At 39.4% G+C, this 27,500-nt stretch overlaps 1 protein-coding gene across 1 annotated transcript in view; it reads right to left on the bottom strand.

Annotated features, from left to right (window-relative positions):
- Window positions 1–27,500, bottom strand: part of FNTA (farnesyltransferase, CAAX box, alpha) — a 38,823-nt gene that overhangs the window by 4,939 nt on the left and 6,384 nt on the right. Inside the window, exons 4-8 of the mRNA XM_053703200.1 lie at window positions 25,021–25,125; window positions 24,666–24,792; window positions 23,762–23,910; window positions 9,519–9,581; window positions 1,187–1,358 (exon numbers count right to left, since the gene is read on the bottom strand). Coding sequence (XP_053559175.1) covers window positions 1,187–1,358; window positions 9,519–9,581; window positions 23,762–23,910; window positions 24,666–24,792; window positions 25,021–25,125 — 616 coding nt within the window. The remainder of the gene's footprint in view (window positions 1–1,186; window positions 1,359–9,518; window positions 9,582–23,761; window positions 23,911–24,665; window positions 24,793–25,020; window positions 25,126–27,500) is intronic.

Genomic DNA, 27,500 nt, shown 5'->3' with positions numbered 1-27,500 from the left:
GAAAGTTATAAAGTGTTTTTTCCCCATTTTTTTTTATCATATTTTAGAAAAAAAATTTGTAAATTATAAGATATGATGAAAATAATGGTATCTTTAGAAAGTCCATTTAATGGCGAGAAAAACGGTATATAATATGTGTGGGTACAGTAAATGAGTAAGAGGAAAATTACAGCTAAACACAAACACCGCAGAAATGTAAAAATAGCCCTGGTCCTTAAGGGTAAGAAAATGTATTTTATCATGTTTTTAATAGTAGCCAATAATAAAAATATTGATTGTGCTGTTAATACCTGTTGTGCACGCGTGCTTGCATATCTCATCAGTCCACGCCTTCCTGTGCTGATATTTTGTGCAAATAATGCAACTGTAGGGCCCAGTAGCGTGTCCCATTACAGGACATGCACTTTCTAGGTCAATGACAGTGGGCTGCACTATCAAGTTAAATGAAGGTGTGGCTTGGGAGAGGGTGGGTGGAGAAGTACTGACCCCTAATGGTTTTATGATCTTAAAGGGATACTAAACCCAATTTTTTTTCTTTCATTATTCAGATAAAATTGCACGCTCTAAGCAACTTTCTAATTTACTCCTATTGTCAATTTTTTTTGCTATCTTTATTTGAAAAAGCAGGAATCGAAGCTAAGAAGTGCTTGGTGATTGGTGGGTACATTTAGCCCCCAATCAGCAAGCACTATCCAGATTCTGAACCAAAAATGGTCCGGCTTCTTAATTTATGATTAAATTAATAGGAGTAAATGTTAGTGAAAAATTAATATTACTAGTGAATCCAAGTAAATATGTCAATTATACTATTTTAATAATGATAAATAATAATAATAATAATAATAAAACATAATGGGATTCAATTTATTAATCATAAAAGGAAGAAAAATGAAATTTGCACCTGCTGGTATTCAATTCTGCAACCTTGACCGCTGGACAATAATTGAAGCTGACCAATTATCTAAGCTATATATATAAAAAAAAAAAAAAATTATATATAATATATATATAATATATATATATATATATATATATATATATATATATATATATATATATATATATATCAATGTAAAGCCTGGATATGATGTGTGACCATGGTATGCCATACAAAAGCTCTATAATAAAAAGGTGAAGGAAAGTCATGACATTGAAATACATTAAAAGGTGTGTTTTAATTACCAACCTCAAGTGCCTGATTTAGGATATCATTAAGATCTTCACATCCTTTTTCTAACTTGTCCTCATAGAGATCAATAAGGAAAGCTATAAGATAGGGGGAACAATGTGTTTGTTGTAATTCACGAATTTGTTCCAACAGGTTGGGGTATTCAGACATTCCTCGGTCTTGTAATATACTAAACAAAAATACAAAGGTAAAATTATTACATGATAAAACAGCTTAGACTACTATGAAAACAAACAGACATTATTGAAATGAAAAAGAAAAAAAAAACATTTTCAATAATTTTCTATTTAAAAAGGGACATGAAATACATTTTTTTTTCTTTCATGATTTAGAAAGCGCATGCAATTTTAAACAACTTTCCATTTGAGTCCTGTTATCTAAGTTGCTTCATTCTCTTGATATCCTTTGTTGACCAGCATATCTAGATAGGCTCAGTAGCTGCTGACTGGTGGCTACACATAGATGCCTCGTGTTATTGGCTCACCCATGTGCATTATTGCCAATTCTTTAACAAAGGATACCAAAAGAATGAAGGAAATTAGATAATATAAGTAAATTGGAATCTTGTTTAAAACTGTATTCTTTATCTGAATCATGAAAGAAAATTTTGGGGTTTCATGCCCCTTTAAGGCCTTACTCCATAATAGTATTAGTTACTTCCTTAAAACAGGACAAGATAACAGTTTTTTTTATACCCTTAAATTAGGATCATCTGCATTTCTACTACAGTCTAGTTTAAATTTATAGTATTGACATTAGCAGACGTCTAAAGTGGCACACAACTAATACATAACATATATAGACGCTCAAAGATACATGGAGAAGTTACCAATCCGGATCACTATGGTTAGCGCTTCATAGTTTAATACTCATATCAATTTTGGTCCTTAATATGGAAGAAGTTTTAATCTGGTTTTAACATGAGAGAAGGAACTTCATGTATATAATAGTACTGTTGATGCCTGGAGAAGTATAACGCAGATGTTTTTAAAAAATGGATTTGGTTAAACATCTGAGTAGAGTAACCCAGAGAAAACTATAGCAGGAATCCTCCCGATGGGCTACAATGTGGATTCTAAACTAATCTTATCTCATACAATTCCATTGATAGGAACCAAAATAGACAAAGTCATAAACAACAATAATAATAATATATATGTACTTCCCTGTATATGAATACATGAGCATCTGAAACACTTATAGCCCAACTAAAGCCAACACAGAGTACACATTTAGAAGGCAAAATGGAAAGCATCAGAAGCAATGGTGCCTTTGGCGCACTTTAGCCCCATAAGTCTAGCGTACCCTGTTGACTTAGTACCTATGTCCATCCTTTTGCCTCATGCTGTGGTCCCGGCCGTCAGCATAGACAGCCGAGACTTCAGCCAGAGGCAAAAGGCATTTGCTTTCATATGAAAGGTAGAGCTGATCGTGCTTCCTTTACCATATGGAGCCAGATCCCCGACACATACAGTGACACTGTATCAGGTGCGATAGTGCCGTGGGTGGTGTGGGAGGTAAGGCGAATGGATGGCCCATCGCCGGAAGGAGGATGAGGAAGGGGAGGGTTTTCTACATTATGGAAAATATTTTACTAGGAGAAAGGGAGGGATGGGTCCACTACTTTGCAGAAAGGGGATCATAAGTTGGGTGCCCTACAACATGATCGCTTGGAGGGGAGAGTAGGGGGGGGAAATATCGCTACACTACAGAAAACATTTAATTAACAAATTAATTATTTCTAACAAAAATAATTCTAAACAGCTGTCAGTACCTACGATGGTGGAGTTCATTAGGAGGAGGTTTAGAGTAAAAAAACCAAAAAAACATAACACCTTAAAAATTTATACTGGCAGACTATACTTAAAAAGGGACACTAAACCCAAATTTTTACTTCCATGATTCAGATAGAGCATGCAATTTTAAGCAACTTTCTAATTTACTCCTATTATCAAATTTTCTTTGTTCTCTTGGTTTCTTTATTTGAAAAAGCAGAATTTAAAGCTTATGAGCCAGCCCATCTTTGGTTCAGCACCTGGGTAACGCTTGCCGACTGGTGGCTAAATGAGTAAATTAGAAAATTGTATGCTCTGAATCGGAAAAGAAAAAAAAATAATTGTGTTCAGTATCCCTTTAAGTACTGGTTATAGAAAAGATATGTAAACAAGAATGTTTATAAGAAATTATCCCGGTGTATTCATTCCCTATACATAAAAGCCTTCCGGCATAGAGAGCAATCATACAAAAAATAGAAATAAAAAATAAATAAATGTATGCTTACCAGAGAAATTCCTTTCTTTCCTGGCAGGAGAGTCCACAACTTCATTCCTTACTGTTGGGAAATACAACACCTGGCCACCAGAACCACTTCCCCTATCCTCCTAGTCAATCGGCCAAAGGAACGAGGAAAAGAAAAACAAAAAAGGGAGCCGCCCAAACAAAGAATAACTTACGGGCGGGGTCATGGACTCTTCCTGCCAGGAAAGAAAATAATTTATCTGATAAGCATAAATTTTGTTTTCTTTCCATAAGGAAGGGAGAGTCCACGACTTCATTCCTTACCGTTGGGAAAACAACACCCAAGCTTCAGAGGATACTGAAGGAATAAAACGGGAGGCAACAAGAAAGAGGCCGACCCTAATCTGAGGGCACCACAGCATGCAAAATCTTTCTCCGAAAAGCTGCTTCAGCCAAAGCAAACACATCAATTTTCTAAAATTTAGAAAAAGTATGCAAGAAGGACCAGGTAGCCGCCTAACAAATCTGATCCATAGAGGCTTCATTCTTAAAAGCCCAGGAATAAGCTTTTGCTCTAGTGGAATGAGCTGTAATCCTCTCAGGAAGCTGTTGTCCCGCTGTCTCAAACTAGACTGCTTAGTGGCTTTCTGACCCCTACGTTTACCTGCATAGATGACAAACAAAGATAAAGATTGTCTGAACTCCTTAGTAGCCTGAAGGTAAAACTTCAAGGCATGAACCACATCTAGATTGTGAAGCAAACGCTCCTTCGTCAAGGAAGGATTGGGACACAAGGAAGAAACAACAATCTCTTGATTTATGTTACGATCTGACACCACCTGAGGAAGGAAACCTAACTTAGTATGTAAAACTGCCTTAGCATGAAAAACAAGATAAGGGGGGTCACATTGCAAAGCAGAAATCTCAGACTCTGCGAGCTGAGGCAATAGCCAATAGAACCTTCCAAGAAAACAGTTTAATGTCAACAATATGCATGGGCTCAAACGGAGCCTGCTGCAACACACGAAGAACAAGATTGAGACTCCAAGGCGGAGCCACCTTTCTAAACACAGGTCTGATCCTATTTAGGGACTTAAAGGACTGCACATCCGGAAGCTCAGCTAATCTCTTGTGCAGCTACACAGACAGGGCCGATATCTGTCCCTTCAGGGAACTAGCAGATAAACCCTTCTCCAGTCCCTCCTGGAGAAAAGATAAAAGAAGAGAATCTAGATTTTGATGTAGAAAAGGATGAAAGGATTGCCTGCTGAGGAAGTCTGCTTCACAGTTGTCCACACCCGGAATGCGGATCGCTGACAGCATACAATTGTGGGCCTCTGCATATTCTAGGATTTGAGATACTTCCCTCATCGCTAAGTAACTTCTCGTTCCTCCCTGATTGATGATGTAGGTCAGTGTTTCCCAACAGCAGAACTCAAGTACCCAGAACAGGCCTGGTTTTCATTATAGCTGAACCAGTGCACAGGTGAAGTAATTAGCTGATCAGTAACCAACCTGCTCTCATCCATCAGCTGATTATTTCACCTGTGCTCTAGTTCAGCTATAATGAAAACCAGGACTGTTGGGGGTACTTGAGGACCACGGTTGGGAAACACTGATGTAGCCTACCGAAGTTATATTGTCTGATTGGAATCTGATCAACTGGGACGAACCCAGAGTGGGCCAAGCCTTCAGAGCATTGAAGATTGCCAGGAGTTCAAAGATATTGATCAAAAGGACTCCTCCGGAGTCCACAGCCCTTGTGCCCTCCTGGCACCCCAAATGGCTCCTCAGCTGAATAGACTTGCGTCCGTAGTCACAATCTCCCAGGACGGTCTCAAGAAGCACGTGCCTTGGGACAGGTGATCTTGACAGAGCCACCAAGAAAGCGGGTCTCTAGACAGGCTGTCCAGAACTGTGACAGATTGGAATGGTCCCCCGTTCCATTGACACAGCATGCATAGCTGTAAGGGTCTGAGATGGAATCTGGCAAAGGGAATGATGTCCATACAAGACACCATGAGTCCAATCACTGCCATACACTGGGCCACCACTCTCAAAGGAGGCCTGGAGGGCAAGACATGCTGTAAGCTTGCAACGTCTCTGATCTATTAAAAAGATCTTCATGGATATAGAGTCTATCACCGTACCCAGGAAATTTACCCTGGTACTTGGAGTAAGAGAACTCTTTTTACCAAGTTTATCTTCCATCCATGTGATCAAAGAAGGAATTCTGAGTGCTCCCTTGCTAGACGAAAAGATGGTGCTTGTACCAAGATATCATCCAGGTAAGGTGCTACCGCAATACCTCGTGTTCTGGCAACCGCTAAAGCTAAGCCATATGGAAGTGCTATGAACTGGAAGTGCTGGTCCAGAAAGGTAAACCTCAGGAACTGAAAATGTTCCTTGTGTATCAGGCCGTGAAGGTATGCATCCTTCAGGTCTATGGTGGTCATAAACTGTCCTTCCTGAACTAGGGGAATAATTGATTGTATTGTCTCCATCTTGAAGGAGGAGACACTCAGAGACTTGTTTAGGCACTTCAGGTCCAGAATAGGACAAAAAGTTCCCTCCTTTTTGGGAACCACGAAGAGGTTTGAAGAGAACCCCAGACCTTTTTCTGATATAGGTACCGGGACAATTACTCCTAAAGAGGCTAGATTGTACGCATTCCTCTATGATCTTGTAGACAGTCTGAAAAGTAAGAATCTGCCCCTGGGCGGATGAGATTTGAATCCTAGCCGGTATATCTGAGAAATCCGACCTCCAGAACCCAAGGATCCTGAACATCCTGAAACCATGCGTCTGAGAAAAGCGTCAATCGGATCGGGGGCCATCCCTTCATGTCGATTTGTTCTCGGCGGGCTTCTTTGTCTGTTTGGACTTGTTCCAGGACTGAGCCAGCTTCCAACTACTCTTGGGCTGCTCGGGCTTGGATGAAGATTGAGATTGTTGGGACTTGTCCGAACGAAAATTAGAGGATTGTCATCCCTTAGATCTGTTCTTCTTATCCTGTGGTAGGAAGGCACCTTTCCCTCCAGTAACCGTAGAAATAAATGTAGTCCAGCCCTGGACCGAATAATATCTTCCCCTTGAAGGGAAGAGAAAGAGTCTGGATTTAGAAGTCATATCCGCAGACAAAGACTTCAACCAGAGAGCCCGGCGTGCTAGGACCATGAAACCTGAAGCCTTTGCATTTAGGCGTATAATCTGCATCACAGATGAAGAAATTAGCAATTCTTAGAGCCTTAATTATCTCCTAAATATCCTTGAGGGGAGATTCCACCTCAATAAGTTCAGACAGTCGCACCAGTAGGTAGCTGCTCCAGCAACCGCTGCTCCAGCTTCCGCCGGTTGCAATAAAAATACTGTGTGTTGGAACATTTTTCTCACAAAAGTTTCCAACTTCTTATCCATCGGCTCGCTAAAAGAAGAACTATCCTCAAGAGGGATAGTAGTACGCTTAGCTAGCGTCGAAATGGCACCATCCACCTTAGGGATGGAACCCCACAGTTCAATTGAGAGTCAGGGACTGGAAACAATTTCTTAAAGGTTGACAAGGGAGAAAAGGAAGTTCCGATTCTTTCCCATTTGTTACTAATGTTTGCCATACAAACTGGTACAGGATAAGTCTGTGGGACCTTTCTGTCTTCATAAACCCTGTACAACTTAGGGATCTTAGGTTCCTCAGGTGGCTTAGCCTCTGGAACCTCTAGCGTGGACAGGACCTCCTTTAGAAAAAATGCAGATGTTCAATTTTAAAAGGAGGGTTCCTCCGCTGGAGGAAATTAGTAACTGAAGTCTCCAACTCAGAAAGTTCACCCTCTGAAGCTACAGTGGTTAACTAAGCCTTGAATAGCTGGGACATGCAAGCTAGGTCTGACAGAAACTTAGATGACTAAGTCAGGAGAATCTATGTTTTACCTTTCTCTTACGTTTCCCAGAGATAGGTAGGGCACTCAGGGCTGCAGACACCGCCGATTGTAGCTGCACTGTAAAGTCCGCAGAAAAAAGGCCCCATCCGGATGGAGTAGTTGTGCCGCGGGGAACTACATGTGAAGCGGTTTGAGTAAAAAGGGTAGTAATCTCTCGGAACATAAGAGTCCTGAGAGGTTGATGGCTCAGAGGGACTAATTGCTAAAACAGCTCCCTTTTTAGACTTTAAGACAGTGCCTAGCGAAAATTGAGCAGGTGGGCAAACCGTAGCCTCCTCACAATATAAACATGTATTATTATTATTCACAACAGAAGAAGTGGAACCTTCTAATGTAGTATCAGAGTCCTCCATAGCTTTGGTATGTACTCTCACAGATGGAATACTGAACAAAAATAAAGCGCTTTTATATAAAACGGCACCTTTATATTCTCAATGGCTGGGGCACTCACCACTCCTAGACCCAGACAGGCTATAAGTGAAAATACTCTCCTCAGGAGTGATGTCTGCAGCAGGATCGTAAGGAAGTGAAAAAGACTGCACTCGGTCACATGGTGCGCAAGACAGGACTAAGCTAAGCTAATATAAGATGCACAACTCCTCAAAAACTAAAGTGAAACCTGTTTGTTCCAAGCCAAAAGCACACAGTCTTATGAGCCCAAACCCTCACAAAGTGAAAGCAGTACATAAAAATCCTCAAAACTGTTCCAAATCTCCCTGAAGGAGATATTAACCCTGATACCCTATATTGGAATCCCTGCTATATATAATAAGGCAATATTAACCACCAGGATCCACTCTGTGGAACAGAGACAGCCTCTTAAGTTTGACAGTCTTACAGCGACGCTCTGACAGGGACCGGAGTGTGGAACAGCAAGCAGTGAAACTCGTCAAAACTGATTGCTCAGGAGTAGTTAGGCAACAGTCTGGATGGGTTTGCAGAAAAACTTTCCCTGCATCTCCAGACTTAAACTTTCATCAATACACTCACTGAGAGGTTGATATGATTACTAAAAACTCTAGTCCTCTCTTGAAGGGAACATACCCATTACAGGACTATCCAAATCTTCTGACACTTCTCTGCCACCTCCTCTAGTGACAAAAGGCAAAGAATAACTGGGGGGATAGGGGAAGTGGGAGGGATATTTAAGCCTTTGGCTGGGGTGTCTTTGCCTCCTCCTGCTGGCCAGGTGTTATATTTCCCAACAGTAAGGAATGAAGTTGTGGACTCTCCCTGCCTTATGGAAAGAAAATAGCTTTTTTAGCATTACAGTATATTGTAATGTATGCAAGTCTCCTTCACATCCAGAAACCTATACAGTGAGATAAAAACAGCTCTCAACCTAAAATTTGTCTTTATTGTTGGATCCCTCAAACAATTTTATACTGAAAAGACCTCTTAGGGCATGATGATCTAAAGCATTGTGTTTCTCAACCACGGTTCTCAAGTACCCCCCAACAGTCCACATTTTTATTATAGCTGAACTAGTGCACAGGTGAAATAATTAGCTGACAGATGAGAGCAAGTTAGTTAACATGGTTACTGACCAGCTGATTATTTCACCTGTGCTCTAGTTCAGCTATAATAAAAACGTGGACTGTTGGGGGGTACTTGAGAACCCTGGTTGAGAAACACAATGCTTTAGATCATCATGAAAACGTGAACTGCGGTTGAGAAACACTGATCTAAAGTACTCTCCTCTGGCAAGGTTATCCAAGTATTGGTCTCACACTTTATAGAGAGATAAGATAAGCATGATTTTGAGCAAACAGAGAGAAATAAGATTAGGTCTGTTCTCCCTGCAAGCTCAGCCCGTATTATTGGGTTGTGGAGTCAATTACCAGATGTAACTATTTCATATACAAAATAAACAATTTCTTATACATTTTTAAGTCTGCAGCTTGTATAAAAAGTTATTGTGAAACACTTTTTACACCTTTACAGTTTACTATCCCTTTAACTAAAGGGGAAAAAAAAGATGACACTAAATTAATTAGGTCGCAAGTATTTTGTATTCAAGCTGACACAAAAAGTTACATTTAAATACAGTGATTATTTTGTGATAGCTACAAAAACATTGTGACAAATTATATAATTTAATTTAAATATTTTAACTAAATAACAATCCAATAAATGAAGGAAACAGTCTAACTTACCCTCGCAGGTAGTTCCAGGAACTTTCATTATTAGGTGCTACTTTGATCATTTCCAGTGCATACCTAGCAGGTGAAGAACAACTTAATATTCAGTGGTAAAAAAACATAATTTATGCTTACCTGATAAATTCCTTTCTTCTGTAGTGTGATCAGTCCACGGGTCATCATTACTTCTGGGATATTACTCCTCCCCAACAGGAAGTGCAAGAGGATTCACCCAGCAGAGCTGCATATAGCTCCTCCCCTCTACGTCACTCCCAGTCATTCGACCAAGGACCAACGAGAAAGGAAAAGCCAAGGGTGAAGTGGTGACTGGAGTATAAATTAAAAAAATATTTACCTGCCTTAAAAACAGGGCGGGCCGTGGACTGATCACACTACAGAAGAAAGGAATTTATCAGGTAAGCATAAATTATGTTTTCTTCTGTTAAGTGTGATCAGTCCACGGGTCATCATTACTTCTGGGATACCAATACCAAAGCAAAAGTACACGGATGACGGGAGGGATAGGCAGGCTCTTTATACAGAAGGAACCACTGCCTGAAGAACCTTTCTCCCAAAAATAGCCTCCGATGAAGCAAAAGTGTCAAATTTGTAAAATTTGGAAAAAGTATGAAGCGAAGACCAAGTTGCAGCCTTGCAAATCTGTTCAACAGAGGCCTCATTCTTGAAGGCCCAAGTGGAAGCCACAGCTCTAGTAGAATGAGCTGTAATTCTTTCAGGAGGCTGCTGTCCAGCAGTCTCATAAGCTAAACGAATTATGCTACGAAGCCAAAAAGAAAGAGAGGTAGCGGAAGCTTTTTGACCTCTCCTCTGCCCAGAGTAAATGACAAACAGAGAAGACGTTTGTCGAAATTCCTTAGTTGCCTGTAAGTAAAATTTTAGAGCACGGACTACATCCAGGTTGTGCAGTAGACGTTCCTTCTTTGAAGAAGGATTTGGGCATAAAGAAGGAACAACAATCTCTTGATTGATATTCCTGTTAGTAACTACCTTAGGTAAGAACCCAGGTTTAGTACGCAGGACTACCTTATCCGAATGAAAAATCAAATAAGGAGAATCACAATGTAAGGCTGATAATTCAGAGACTCTTCGAGCCGAGGAAATAGCCATTAAAAATAGAACTTTCCAAGATAACAACTTTATATCAATGGAATGAAGGGGTTCAAACGGAACGCCCTGTAAAACATTAAGAACAAGGTTTAAACTCCATGGTGGAGCAACAGTTTTAAACACAGGCTTAATTCTGGCCAAAGCCTGACAAAAAGCCTGGACGTCAGGAACTTCTGACAGACGTTTGTGTAACAGAATGGACAGAGCTGAGATCTGTCCCTTTAATGAACTAGCAGATAAACCCTTTTCTAAACCTTCTTGTAGAAAAGACAATATCCTAGGAATCCTAACCTTACTCCAAGAGTAACCTTTGGATTCACACCAATATAGGTATTTACGCCATATCTTATGGTAAATCTTTCTGGTAACAGGTTTCCTAGCCTGTATTAAGGTATCAATAACTGACTCAGAAAATCCACGTCTTGATAAAATCAAGCGTTCAATTTCCAAGCAGTCAGCTTCAGAGAAGTTAGATTTTGATGTTTGAAGGGACCCTGTATCAGAAGGTCCTGTTTCAGAGGTAGAGACCAAGGTGGACAGGATGACATGTCCACCAGGTCTGCATACCAAGTCCTGCGTGGCCACGCAGGTGCTATTAGAATCACTGATGCTCTCTCTTGTTTGATTCTGGCAATCAATCGAGGACGCACCGGGAAGGGTGGAAACACGTAAGCCATCCTGAAGTCCCAAGGTGCTGTCAGAGCATCTATCAGGACTGCTCCTGGATCCCTGGATCTGGACCCGTAACGAGGAAGCTTGGCGTTCTGTCGAGACGCCATGAGATCTATCTCTGGTTTGCCCCAACGTCGAAGTATTTGGGCAAAGACCTCCGGATGAAGTTCCCACTCCCCCGGATGAAAAGTCTGACGACTTAAGAAATCCGCCTCCCAGTTCTCCACTCCCGGGATGTGGATTGCTGACAGGTGGCAAGAGTGAGACTCTGCCCAGCAAATTATCTTTGATACTTCCATCATAGCTAGGGAGCTTCTTGTCCCTCCCTGATGGTTGATGTAAGCTACAGTCGTGATGTTGTCCGACTGAAACCTGATGAACCCCCGAGTTGTCAACTGGGGCCAAGCCAGGAGGGCATTGAGAACTGCTCTCAATTCCAGAATGTTTATTGGCAGGAGACTCTCCTCCTGACTCCATTGTCCCTGAGCCTTCAGAGAATTCCAGACGGCACCCCAACCTAGAAGGCTGGCGTCTGTTGTTACAATTGTCCAGTCTGGTCTGCTGAATGGCATCCCCCTGGACAGATGTGGCCGAGAAAGCCACCATAGAAGAGAATTTCTGGTCTCTTGATCCAGATTCAGAGAAGGGGATAAGTCTGAGTAATCCCCATTCCACTGACTTAGCATGCACAGTTGCAGTGGTCTGAGATGTAAGCGTGCAAAGGGTACTATGTCCATTGCCGCTACCATTAAGCCGATTACCTCCATGCATTGAGCCACTGACGGGTGTTGAATGGAATGAAGGGTGCGGCAAGCACTTTGAAGTCTTGTTAGCCTGTCCTCTGTCAGGTAAATCTTCATTTCTACAGAATCTATAAGAGTCCCCAGGAAGGGAACTCTTGTGAGTGGAACGAGTGAACTTTTCTTTTCGTTCACCTTCCATCCATGTGACCTTAGAAATGCCAGCACTAACTCTGTATGAGACTTGGCAGTTTGAAAGCTTGAAGCTTGTATCAGAATGTCGTCTAGGTATGGAGCTACCGAGATTCCCCGCGGTCTTAGTACCGCCAGAAGAGCACCCAGAACCTTTGTGAAGATTCTTGGAGCTGTAGCCAATCCGAATGGAAGAGCCACAAACTGGTAATGCCTGTCTAGGAAGGCAAACCTTAGGTACCGATAATGATCTTTGTGAATCGGTATGTGAAGGTAAGCATCTTTTAAATCTACAGTGGTCATGTATTGACCCTCTTGGATCATAGGTAAAATTGTCCGAATAGTCTCCATCTTGAACGATGGAACTCTTAGGAATTTGTTTAGTATCTTTAAGTCCAGGATTGGTCTGAAAGTTCCCTCTTTTTTGGGAACCACAAACAGATTTGAGTAAAACCCCTGTCCCTGTTCCGATCGTGGAACTGGATGGATTACTCCCATTAACAAGAGCTCTTGTACGCAGCGTAGAAACGCCTCTTTCTTTGTCTGGATTGTTGACAATCTTGACAGATGAAATCTCTCTCTTGGAGGAGAGTATTTGAAGTCCAGAAGGTATCCCTGAGATATTATCTCTAGCGCCCAGGGATCCTGAACATCTCTTGCCCAAGCCTGGGCGAAGAGAGAAAGTCTGCCCCCCACTAGATCCGATCCCGGATCGGGGGCCCTCAATTCATGCTGTTTTAGGGGCAGCAGCAGGTTTCCTAGTCTGCTTGCCCTTGTTCCAGGACTGGTTAGGTTTTGGTGCAGAGGAAGTTGATGCTGCTCCTGCTTTGAAATTACGAAAGGAACGAAAATTAGACTGTCTAGTCTTGGCTTTGGCTTTGTCCTGAGGCAGGGCATGGCCTTTACCTCCTGTAATGTCAGCGATAATCTCTTTCAACCCGGGCCCGAATAAGGTCTGCCCTTTGAAAGGTATATTAAGCAATTTAGACTTAGAAGTAACATCAGCTGACCAGGATTTTAGCCACAGCGCCCTGCGTGCCTGAATGGCGAATCCTGAATTCTTCGCCGTAAGTTTAGTAAGATGTACTACGGCCTCCAAAATGAATGAATTAGCTAGTTTAAGGACTCTAAGCCTGTCCGTAATGTCGTCCAGAGTAGCTGAACCAATGTTCTCTTCCAGAGACTCAATCCAGAATGCCGCTGCAGCCGTGATCGGCGCAATGCATGCAAGGGGTTGCAATATAAAACCTTGTTGAACAAACATTTTCTTAAGGTAACCCTCTAACTTTTTATCCATTGGATCTGAAAAAGCACAGCTATCCTCCACCGGGATAGTGGTACGCTTAGCTAAGGTAGAAACTGCTCCCTCCACCTTAGGGACCGTTTGCCATAAGTCCCTTGTGGTGGCGTCTATTGGAAACATTTTTCTAAATATCGGAGGGGGTGAGAACGGCACACCGGGTCTATCCCACTCCTTAGTAACAATTTCAGTAAGTCTCTTAGGTATAGGAAAAACCTCAGTACTCGTCGGTACCGCAAAATATTTATCCAACCTACACATTTTCTCTGGTATTGCAACTGTGTTACAATCATTCAGAGCCGCTAACACCTCCCCTAGTAATACACGGAGGTTTTCCAGTTTAAATTTAAAATTTGAAATATCTGAATCCAGTCTGTTTGGATCAGAACCGTCACCCACAGAATGAAGTTCTCCGTCCTCATGTTCTGCCACCTGTGACGCAGTGTCTGACATGGCCCTAATATTATCAGCGCACTCTGTTCTCACCCCAGAGTGATCACGCTTACCTCTTAGTTCTGGTAATTTAGCCAAAACCTCAGTCATAACAGTAGCCATATCCTGTAATGTGATTTGTAATGGCCGCCCAGATGTACTCGGCGCTACAATATCACGCACCTCCCTCTGAGCGGGAGATGTAGGTACTGACACGTGAGGCGAGTTAGTCGGCATAACTCTCCCCTCGTTGTTTGGGGAAATTTGTTCAATTTGTACAGATTGACTTTTATTTAAAGTAGCATCAATACAGTTAGTACATAAATTTCTATTGGGTTCCACTTTGGCATTGCAACAAATGACACAGGTATCATCCTCTGAATCAGACATGTTTAACACACTAGCAAATAAACTTGCAACTTGGAAATACAATTCAATTAGAATAATATTAAAATGTACTGTGCCTTTAAGAAGCACAGAAGATCTATGACAGTTGAAAATTAATAAATTGAAACAGTTATAGCCTCAATCCTTGTAAACAACACAACTTTAGCAAAGGTTTAATCCCATTAGCAAAGATAACAAATTCTGAAAGCAGGAAACAAATTACAGAATAAACGTTTTTTATCTCAGTCAAACTATAATTCTCACAGCTCTGCTGAGAGAAATTACCTCCCTCAAAATAAGTTTTGAAGACCCCTGAGCTCTGTAGAGATGAACCGGATCATGCAGGGAATACAATGAGTTGCTGACTGAAATATTTGATGCATAGAAAAAGCGCCAAAAAACGGCCCCTCCCCCTCACACACAGCAGTGAGGGAGAACAGAAACTGTCAGAAAAACAGATTAAGCAACTGCCAAGTGGAAAAATAGTGCCCAAACATTTATTCACACAGTACCTCAGCAAATGAAAACGATTTTACATTCCAGCAAAAACGTTAAACATAATCTCTAGTTATTAAACAGCTTTATGTATTTCTTACAGTGTAATTCTAGTGAAGTACCATTCCCCAGAATACTGAAGTGTAAAGTATACATACATGACATTATATCGGTATGGCAGGATTTTCTCATCAATTCCATTGTCAGAAAATAAAAACTGCTACATACCTCTATGCAGATTCATCTGCCCGCTGTCCCCTGATCTGAAGTTTACCTCACTCCTCAGATGGCCGAGAACAGCAATATGATCTTAACTACTCCTGCTAAAATCATAGCAAAACTCTGGTAGATTCTTCTTCAAACTCTGCCAGAGAGGTAATAACACACTCCGGTGCTATTTTAAAATAACAAACTTTTGATTGAAGATATAGAACTAAGTATAATCACCATAGTCCTCTCACACATCCTATCTAGTCGTTGGGTGCAAGAGAATGACTGGGAGTGACGTAGAGGGGAGGAGCTATATGCAGCTCTGCTGGGTGAATCCTCTTGCACTTCCTGTTGGGGAGGAGTAATATCCCAGAAGTAATGATGACCCGTGGACTGATCACACTTAACAGAAGAAAAACCCAATTATGTCTTATGCATCAACCTTAAACTAAATCGATTTAATTCATGACAATTAAACAAATACTTAAATATGCTCTGTTCTTTTTAAGGGTTTTGCTGTAAAATATTTTGCTTTTTTCTTATAAGACTTGTGCTTGTTCCAGTTTCTAAAGAAAGGATGTAAGCAATTTCTATGCTATAAGGAGGGAGGGATGGGTCTACTACACTGTAGAAAGGGGATCATGAGAAGGGGACCCTACAACATGATCGCTAGGGGGGGGAAATCGCCACACAAGGACATTTACAGAGTTGTCTCTAAGCAACTCTTGTGTTGTCCTGGCTATGTGGTGCTTAGGGTCATTGTCCTAATGGAAGGTGAACCTTAGGCGCAGTCTGAAGTCCTGAGCGATCTGTAAAAGATTTTCATTAAGGATAACTCTATATTTTGCTGCATTCAGCTTTCCCTCAACCCTGACCAGTCCCCCAGTACCTGCCGCAGAAAAACAACCCCACAGCAAGATGCTACCACCACCATGCTTTACTGTTGGGATGGTGATGAGCGGTGCATGGTTTCCTCCAGACATAACACTTGTAATTGAGGCCAAACAGTTCAATTTTAATTTCATCAGACCAGAGAATCTTGTTTCTCACAGTCTGAGAATCTTTTAGGTGCTTTTTTGCAAATTCCAAGTGGGCATTCATGTGTCTTGCACTACGGAAAGGCTTTCATCATGCCAAGACCAGATCGGTGGAGTGTTGCAGTGATGGTTGTCCTTCTGCAAGTTTCTCCCATCTACACACACACACACTCTCCAATCTCAATCAGAGTGACAATCGGGTTCTTGGTCACCTCTCTTACCAAAACCCTTCTCCCCAAATAGTTAAGTTTGGCCGGGAGGCCAGCTCAAGGAAGAGTCCTAGTTGCTCCAAACTTCTTCCATTTAAGAATTATGGAAACCACTGTGTTCTTGGGATCCTTCAATGCAGCCAAAAAAAAAATAAAAAAAAATTTGTAACCTTCCCAAGATCTGTGCCTTGATATAATCCTGTCTCTGAGCTTGGTTTTTGCTCGGATATGCATTTTCAGCTGCAAGATATATATATATATATATATATATATATATATATATACACACATATATACACATATATACACATATATACACATGAGTCTGCCGTTACAAATCCTTTTTAATCAGTTGAATATGCCACAGGTGGACTCCAATCAAAAGTATAGAAACATCTCAATGATAATCAAGAGAAATAGGATGCATCTGAACTAACACTTATGTCAATGTGATTTCATTTTTTTCTTTTTCATTTATTTGCAAAGTTATCAAAAAAAAAATCTGGTTTTTGCTTTGTCTTTATAGGATATGAGGTGTAGAATGATGTGAAAAAAATAATAATTTAAGCCATTTTAGCATAAGGCTGCAAAATAACAAAAATGTTAAAGAGTCTGAATACTTGGAGTAAAAAAGTTTTGTAATGTATTTTTATTATCCCCTTTTCCTGTAATTTATCTCTGAAAATTGTTTTCCCTCACCCCCATTTTCTGCTACAGCTGCACAGTGACTAGCATAGTAGCATATTTATATCATAGCACAGGAGATTACAGGCTTTTCAAAAGGATGGGTCATTGGACTGCAAAACAAGGCAAACTATGCTTACAGAATGGGAGTTTAAATGCTTTTTTTTTTTTTTTTTTTTTTTTTTAATATTATAATTTTTATTGAGGTAATAAGTGATAACATCAAAACAGAAAATATGTCCAGGCACCGATCAAAGTTGATAAGAGTGATTATACAATTCTCATACAAGAAATAGACTTGAACTAAGACATTGAAATACAAATATTGCAATTATAAGCACCATGTCTAAACCGCAGCGGTGCTATAAACAAACTGACTTTTATTATTCAATATAGCATGTTCAATAAAGAGAGAGTAGCTACTGACACAGGCAATAACACTATGTCTGAGATTTTGATCGTAAGGTGTATGATATATAGGGTTAACCAGAAAAGAAACTAGGGTATGACAAAAAATGGGTCGGTGGAACATATCATAATGCAACCTTGTTTTTTTAACTTTTCACTTAGTAAGAGTAAGAATGGTCCCCCGATTGCAGTGGAAACCCTAGAATAGTTTATCTGTTCTGAACTAATTGGGGGATTAGCATCATGGGTTTTTAGGGAAGGGAAGTTCAGCGGGCGAGAGCCGCTCCAAATGAAAAAAGGGAGGGGGGGGGGGGGACGGACGGAGCCAGTTAGGGTGTCTGTCTGGTAAAACTTTGGGTCTCTAGGCTTTTGAGTATAGAGCGAGTAACGGTAACTACTGACAAAGTTATGCGTAAGGGGGGGAAATATATATATATATATATATATATATATATATATATATATATATATATATGGTGCAGAGGGCTTCTGTATGTGCCCCTCTCCTGGGGAAATGCCAGCTATAGGCGATGTGGGTAAAGGGAGTAGGAGTATGACCCGCAGGCAATAAGTACCGGCGGGAAAGGGAGGAGAGGGGCTTAATAGGAACAGTTGATTTGTCCTGATAATAACTTACGTATAGGGAGTACAATTATCTAGAAATATTAATATAATAAGGTTTGCAATGTATTCCTTACAGATGGATTTGCCAACCGATTCCAATGTGACAGAGATCCATGTAGTATAGATACGTAGCTTAGGGAATTTCATTGGGAACCTGAGGCAACGGCTCACAACAGTGCTCCATAGGTGGTGGGGGTGCTATGCTACACTCTTATTGTTTTTAAGGATAATGGTATATAAAAGTAGTCTCATATTTTAAACAAACTAGACGTAGTACACTCATTGCGTCCTACTCATCAAACACATCGTAGTTTCTCCAGAAGATTTAAGATATAAGGAGGTGGGAATATAAGTAGTCAAGGATATAGTAGGTAATAACTACTTAGCATCGTATTGCCTTCCTATATGAGCATTGTTTGAAAAGGATCAAAAACTGCCTTAACCATTATGTACAACAATATCCAAAGAGGTATTAAACAAGTAAATATTTACTCATATGTATATAGATGATAAATTCTATAAGACAATGTGAACCCTACTGTGTAGGGAGTGGATAACTAGAGCACACCAATATAAAACCTTTAGATTAATTTGTTGTATGTGTTTTACTTTGTCAGACTGTTCTCTAATATCACCTATAAGTTACGGGAGGAGCTATGAACACTTTACGTTCTCATTATTGTGACAAAATACATGTATTAAGTGCATATGTCAATCTATGATCCTGACGTAATAATAGTAAGCGAAGTGGGTGACTTTAAACTAACACCTCTGAGCGCTTGGAACCACCAAAAAGTTAGGACTTTTAGATAAAAGTGCTGTGTGAGTTCAGCCATGTCAGATTGCTTACCCAGATCCCCTGTGTGTTATGGAAGAGGCTGTGAACAATATACAATGCCACAAACATTCAAATATACAAATACTTAAATGGTAAAAGCTGTAAATGTGAGGGAGGAGATGGTGTAAACAGGAAAAAATAGAGTGCTAGTAACCATAACATAAATATGCAAGAAAGTGTCCATGAAGCTGCAGCCCAGTTTATCTGTGTATGCATATGTTCGTGCATCATACCCAATGGTCTTCATCCATATATGTCTGCCATGAGGCATTTATATATATGCAGTCACTAATAATAAAAACACTGTATATGGGAGTTTGCCGAAATGCAGGGTCATAGCCGTGAGAAGAGTTATAAAGGGAGCACTAGTCTCAACCCTTTTCTACTTACTCAGTCTTTAGCCTACTCCAGCTTTATTTATTGTAAGACCCAGGTGCTGGCTAGTACGGCGCTGCCCGAGTGGCGAGACTGGTCCCCAGAAAGATGTCCGTAAAATGCGATGTCAGGGTGGAATCTGCTGGCTTTCTCCTGGGGTCGATTTGCCGATCTGCATGAGCGAGGAGGTCCCTTGTATGGCAGCAAGCGGATCAGTCCGTCTGCTCCTCCTGGGAGAACCCAAGGCATCTGTAGAAGCCATGTGCGCAGCTGCGGGAACACAAGCTGACATAGTCTGGGTAAGGATATCGGGTTCCATTATGTGTGTAGGCCAAACTATTGAATAAGCTCTCTCCCAGTGTCGGACGTCTATAGGAGGTAATTTAAGTTGCAGCGTCGTTGAAGGAGCTCCGCTCTCTGCTGTGAGCTCCAGTCTGGGAGCCGCCATTTTAATAGTGTCTAGTTGAAGTGATTTCTTCTGTGGGCTCAGCTCTGCAGGCAAGTACGAGATCATCAAAGCACCGCTGCATCTGCTCACCCAGGCCATCAAGGAGTGCCTGTACCTGTAGATAAAAGTCCTCCATAATCGTTGGAGTAGTGATGAGTACTATGTATATCAGGCTGCTTCTGTTGGGCCAGTAATCACTACCTCCACGTGCTTGTTAAAACCTGCTTAGATCCAGTTAAAGTCCCTTTAGGATACTCCAAAAAGAGTAACTGCTTCCTTCATATGTGTATATAAATCAAAAAGGTATTGCGTTTAATACCCCATAACACTTCATCTTTCAGGAGCTCAGTAACTGTGCGTCCTGTCTGCTCTGTAGCTGGCTCCGCCCCAGAGTTTAAATGCTTTTAAACATTTGTTTTTGTGTGCAATGTAGTGCTTAATTTCTGATATATCACAATCACAAACATAAATACAATGTTTCATGTAACTGTAAGCAGTCTTTTTGAGGCTTAAAGGGACATGAAACCCAAAAATTTTCTTTTGTGATTCAGATAGAGAATACAATTTTAAACAACTTTCCAATGTACTTTTATTATTTAATTTGCTTCCTTCTCTTGTTATCCTTTGATGAAAGGTTTATCTAGGCAAACTCAGGAGCAACAGAGAACCTAGGTTCTAGCTGTTAATTGGTGGTTATATAGCGATTGGCTCACCCACGTGTTCAGTTAGAAAACAATAGTGCATTGCTGCTCCTTCAACAAATGATACCAAGAGAATGAAACAGATTAGATAATAGAAGTAAATTAGAAAGATGTCTTGTCCCTTTAATTCCCTCAGCTACATACCTTAAATTTCCCTGTCACATTTCTTCCTATATGTCCCATCATACATCTCTTCATTACCTTGTTATGACCTCTTACTAATGCTCTATTATTTCTACCAGTGCATGGCAAACTATCATTTTCTCATGCTGACTTCTGTTTCCCTGCTTACAGACTCACTATACCAGTGCAGCATCTATCATTTTGTATGTTATCATTTAAAACATTACAATTACTGTTAAAAGGGAAGTGAACACAAAAAAATGTCTCCTTAAAGGGGCAAATGGTGATGGTAAATCCTAGTGTTTGAGAATATAAAACTCCATATACATTGTTACCAATGCACAAGAGGATTCTGGGTAAGATATGCAAATTAGATAAACTGAGATTTTGCATATCTAATTTGCATATCTTACCCATAATCCTTGTGTGCATTGGTAACAATGTATATGGAGTTTTGATGGTGAAAAGCAAGCGGGGAACTTGCCTAGATGAGCTAATTTTCTATGCAAAAATTTGTATTGATTTACTTTTGAGACATGGAGGATTTTAATCTCAGTTTTTTTTTTTATCTCCCTCATAATTTTAATGAATTTTGATTTAACCATGAAATTAGCTTTTCTAAAGCAGCAAACAGAAATCTATCTCCTACTGACGAAACAAGCTTGTCTAGTGAGTGGTTTCTGTGTTGCTACAATAATCCTGTTAAGGAATCGCTGTGTTAAAACAGTATTTAAATGCAAAAAAACCTGATTTTGCATATCCTCTTGTGCATTGGTAACAATGTTTATGGAGTTTTAATGGGTTAAAGCAAGCAGGGAACTTGCCTAGATGTGCTAATTTTCTATTCAAAAATTTGTATTATATATATTTTATTATTATTATTGATTTACTGTAAGTCTGAGGACGGTTTGTTTTAAACCGAAAACGTTCACAATAAAGGTGACTTTTGAACAGCATTAAAAGACCTGTGGAGTTTGCTTTCTTCTGGGAATATTTTGTGCTTTTAGCTGCACCCAATGCCGTTGCTATTTGATTTTCTGGAGTGCTCACTGCCTGGAAACGTGTGTGTGTATATATATATATATATATATATATATATATATATATATACACACAAATAAAGGGGACTTTCAGTCATAAAGTATAAAATATATCATGCTGAAAGTTCCTTTATTTGTTTGAAGTGTTTTCCCTACTGAGCTCCTCAAGCAGCCCACGGCAGAACGCCATTTTGCTGTAAGGTGACATTTTCACCTCTTAGCAAATAGCTTTAAGTTCCAGCCAGCTGGAAATATAACCTCTCAGCAAAATAGCATTCTGCCGTGGACTGCTTGAGGAGCTCAGTGCGGCGAACACTTCAAACAAATAAAGAAACTTTCAGCATGAAATATTTTATACTTCATGACAGTAAGTCCCCTTTATTTGTTCTAATGGCAAATCCTACCGGGCATGACAGTGCTATATCACACTCAGTCTTTGGTTTCACACTCTAGTGACCCATTAATAAATGTCCCCAGTTGGCCTCATCAAAGAAGAAGTCTTAGCTTATGACAAGGCAGTACCCATTGCTCTATTGGCACAATCTTTATACTTATTTTTCCCAGTATTTAAAGGGACATAATACTCATATGCTAAATCACTTGAAACTGATGCAGTATAACTGTAAAAAGCGGACAGGAAAATATCACCTACGCGTTCGCTATGTAAAAAAAGGAAGATATTTTACCTCACAATTTCCTCAGCAGAGTAGAGTAAGTTCTGTGTAAAAAGTTATACTCAGCTGCAGCCCAGCTGCAGGTAAAAGAAAAAAAAATGAACAGCAGCCAATCAGCATCAGCAGTGCTGAGGTCATGAACTTTTACTGTGATCTAATGAGATTTCATTGTAAACTTCCTTACACTGAATAGGGAAACAACATGAGTGCACAAGGCTCAACCCTTCGGTTGTCCCGGGACAGACATACTGACATGCTGCTTAGAAGCCCTTTACAATGGGATGTGACTACTGAGAAACTTTTGAGGTAAAATCTCTTTCTTTTTTACATAGAGATGTTCAGGTGATATTTTCTAGTCAGCTTTTTCCAGCTATACTGCATCACTTTCAAGTGTTTAAACATTTGGGTATTATGGCCCTTTAAAGAACTAATATAATGGGGGGGGGAAATCTAAATATTATTTGGATTAATTGTTGCTTTGAATGCATACTTCTGTCCAACATTTATTAAAGGGACATGAAACCCAAAATTTTTCTATCATGATTCAGAGAGAATACAATTTAAAAAAAAAAAACCTTTCTAATTTACTTCTGTTATCAAATCTGTTTCATTATCCTGGTATAAATTGTTTAAGGAGCAGCAATGCACTATTTTTTCTAACTGAACACATGGGTGAGCCAATCGCAATCAATATATATCTGCAGCCACCAATCAGCAGCTAGAACCTAGGTTCTTTGCTGCTCCTGAGCTTTCCTAGATACACCTTCAGCAAAGGATAACAAGAGAAGGAAGCAAATTAAATAATAGAAGTAAATTGAAAAGTTGTTTAAAATTGTAGTATCTATCTGAATCATGAAAGAACATTTTTGGGTTTCATGTCCCTTTAAGTGTTTAATGTCCCCCTTAATGTGTTCCAAATGACTTGTTATACTTACTGCAGAGTATTAAATGTATGGTAAATTGTTCTTTCCTATATATCTCTGTATTTGAAATAGCTGGGTTTTTTCCTCATTAAAACCATCACTTAGGACATGCCCATAACAATGGGCTGAACCTTTAAGTAAAGCAGACCCGAATGTTATTTATGGTACTGAATTAATTACGACTGAGCAATTGAATATGGACAAGCAACTATTTCACAAACAAAATCTCTTTCTTCCTTAAACCACCATTGGAAGATTAATCAATGCTATTGTCTCCTAATTACACAGCTGTTATAACAGAGGAAAGGTTTGTTACTCATTTTTTTACTGTAGGTGGGGATACAACAGAAAAAAATAGTCAATTAAAATAACAAAATAAAGGTAAAGTAGCTGTTTGCATACAATTATATACTTCAGCAGGTAAAAAGGGCAATTGGGAACACATTAAAGCAGAGACAATTTTAGAGTATAAAGTCCCTTTAAGGCACAGTTTCTAACATACAATGTATCTTGGGCAAGGTAATGCGTTTAATTGCCTGTACCGTATGTGCTGCTACACACTAAGGGGTGGATAGTGCTGTGTGTAAACTGGCACAACTGCCACTATTGAACACTTACTGGACTTCTCTTTCTAGGATATTAGGATCGCTGTATCCAGCTGTATTGGAAATAATAAAGTGTCTTTGGTTCCAAGCAGAATTGTTCCGGAGGTCTTTTGCCAACAAGAGGTCAACATACTGAAGTTCACCATCCCACAAATTGAATTCCTAAAGGAAGACAAGAAAGATGTGCAACAATATGCATAACACACCTAAACAAATTCATATAACCATTCAATAGCTCCATATTATGTGTTAGCAAGACATAATAAAGTTATAAACATAAAAAATAGAATATATATGTAATGTTTACATAACCAGCAAATATAAGTACTTAAATGCTTAAAGGGACAGTCTAGTCAGAAATATATATATATATATATATATATATATATATATATATATATATATATATATATTTACTTTTAGCATTAAATTTGCTTTGCTCTCTTGATATTCTTTGTTAAAAGCGAAATCTAGGTAGACTTATACGCTAATATTTTAGCCGATGAAGGCCGCCTCTTACCTGAGTCCATTTTGACAGTTTTTTCCTGTTAGCGCTAGTTCATGTGTGCCATATAGATAACATTGTGCTCACTCCTGTGGAGTTGAGTCAAAACTGATTGGCTAAAATGCAAGTCTGTCAAAATAACTTAAATTAGGGGGCAGTCTGCAGAGGCTTAGTTACAAGGTAATCACAGAGGTAGAAAGTATATTAATATAACTGTGTTGGTTATGCAAAACTGGGGAATGGGTAATTAAGGGATTATCTACCTTTTTAAGCAATAACAATTCTGAAGTAGACTGTCCCTTTAAACTTTAAGGTTAGGATAAAAAAAAATAAAAAAAATAAAAAAAATAAAAATATATAATAATAATAATAATAATAATATATATATTTTATACCCAGAATTATTTTATACCTGAATAACCCACTGTCTGTGCTGCCAGGCATGATAATTCTTAGCATCCTGATTTAAGATGTCAGCTATAAACGCTAGCTCTTCGGAAGGATCCTTTAGCAGCTCCACTAGCACTCGCCTATGATGCCTAACAATCAAGAGAGAAATAACGGAGGGGGGGGGGGGGGGGGGAAGAGTTACAAAATCTCAGGATGAAGATTGTAGGAGGAGCTCAATGTAATACTTAATGTAACCAACATGCCTAGAGTACATTTGTCTGAACAATCACAACCCCATTTAGCCACTATTTTCCCAACACCACATCTGTCTAACTGAACAAACTCATTAACAATTAGATTTTAGGTTTTTCTCTTACCAGACTTGATAGTTCTTTGGCTGCTCCTCAATGATTGCTGTGATATAATCCATTTCCTCCCTAAGATCCTTTTTCAAGGCCTGCAAAAGGACCCTACGGTAATGCCTGGAAAAAAAAAAAAAAAAAAAAAGGGAACTAGTTAGGCATTAAAGGGATATGAAACCCAAAATATTTCTTTCATGATTCAGATAGATCAGGGTTCTTCAAACTTTTTCCCCCAAGACCCAGTGTCATGATACCACATATGTTTGCGACCCTATTTTTATACTTTGATTGAAAATATTAGTAACTAATATACAAGATAGCTGCAATTTTTGCAAAGTGACTACATGTGTGTGTACTTTACTCCTGATTGTAGTCAAACTTCAAAGTGTTGTAAAACGTAATAAGACACGCTCTCATGCCACAGACACACACACACACCACACATTCTCATGCAACAGACACACCACACACACACTTTCATGCAACGGACACAAACACCACACACATTTTCATACTACACATAACACACACACATTCTCATACAAACACAAGCCGCGTCCCAGTAAACATGGTGTTGCGACCCAGTAATGGGTCCCGACCCGTGGTTTGAAGAACCCTGAGATAGATCATGCAATTTTAAACAATTTTGTAATTTACTTCTATTATCATTTTTTCTTTGTTCGCTTTGTATCTTTTGTTGAAAAGCAGGGCCGTCCCATTTCTGCAGCACTATACGGCAGCAGTTTTGCAAGAATATTATCCATGTGCGAGAGAACTATATATCAGCACTATTTCCTGCCATGTAGTGTCCCAGATGCCTACCTAGGGTATCTCTTCAACACAGAATATCATGGGATCTAAGCAAATTTGATAATAGAAGTAAATTGGAAACTATTTTTTAAATAGTATGCTCTGTCTGGACTACAAAAGTAAGTTTTTGGGTTTCACATCCATTTAAGTACGATCGCCAAATTTCATACAGGAATAAATAGCATTTTGTATATAGAAGGGTTGAAAGAGAAAAATACTGATGGCCACCAGGTAGGGAACACAACCAAACTCACATTATATTATCTACTGTAATTATTTATACTAAATACATTTCCAGGAGTAGCTACATATTTCCCCTAAACAGAATATACATTTCATTTTATTTAACATCTTTGTGGTCCGTCATAATCCTTTAGAAAACTAACGTTTGATGATCATTAGTACCTCTTTGGTATAATAATATTATATCGATAATATATCATGCACCTGACTATACGCCTGCAAAATCCTGGCTTTATGCAAGTGTACCTAGAAGAATTTATGCAGGTTCGAAGGCAAAGGGTGGTCACACGAAATATTGATTTGATTTAGATTTTTCTTCCGTTTCCTCACTTTGTAAATTGATAAAAAAAACAAAAAACAAAAAAAACCCCACTATTAACATTACAAATTTTGAAAGCACAGTAGTCAATTTATTAATTAATAATTTATCTTTTACCTGTCTAATAGTATGGAACTTCTTACATGTAAAAAACTTTTTAACCTTAGAGATTTATAACTCAATCGAATTCTTATACATTAAACATTACTAGATAGCTCTCTTTCTTGTGCTGAGCACCCGATTCAAACACGCCAGCAATTGAGGGTTTTTATAACCCTCCTTGTGTGAGGTTTTCAATCTGCCACCAATTACAGCCATCCTTTATTCAACTAAGAGGATATTCATAATCTATTAAAGTTAAAGTGCACATACACTTGCTTTTTCACTTTAAGATTCCTCACTTTGCAATAATACAGAGTTTCAAGTGAAGGTCCATTTTGATGAATTAGTGCCCGGTTTTTAATAAACCTATTAAAAACAAGGGCACTTCAATTCATCAAAATTGACATTTCACTGTATTCTTCAAAAACTTACCTTTTAATCCTGAATGCCGCTCCAGTGATTCCCCCGGCAGCAGGAAGCCTCTGCAGACGTCAGAAATGACGAATAAGGCTTCCTCCAATCACAGCTCCCCCCCGGGGGAATCTTGGCCTGATGCAACTCTGTAATTGGAGGAAGCCGGATTTGTCATTTTGGACACTCGAAGATGGCTTGCGACGGGCGGAGGAAGTGCTGGAGCGGCTGTCAGGATTAAAAGATACATTTTTGAAGAAAACAGTGAAATGTCAATTTTGATGAATTAAAGTGCCCTTGGTTTTAATAGGTTTATTAAAAACCGGGCACTAATTCATCAAAATGGACCTTCACTTTCGAACATCTTTTTAGTGTTTTTTATTATTCTCCGTGCAAAATACAAATAAAGTATTAGATATAATTTCAGATAATACTAAGTCCACTTTTTTCAGTATAATTTTGCTGGGAAATTAAAAAATAATCCCTATGGCAGTAAGAGTATACTCACCCAGGGCAACATTATGAATAACCTAGTTGAATCCAGGAGGGCTCTGATTGGCCATGGATTGAAAATGTCACACAAGGAGGTGGGGTTTACCATCATAAAACC

This window comes from Bombina bombina, chromosome 2 (assembly GCF_027579735.1).
Source record: "Bombina bombina isolate aBomBom1 chromosome 2, aBomBom1.pri, whole genome shotgun sequence".
Lineage (NCBI taxonomy): Eukaryota > Metazoa > Chordata > Amphibia > Anura > Bombinatoridae > Bombina > Bombina bombina.
This window is presented reverse-complemented; position numbering and strand designations above follow the sequence as displayed.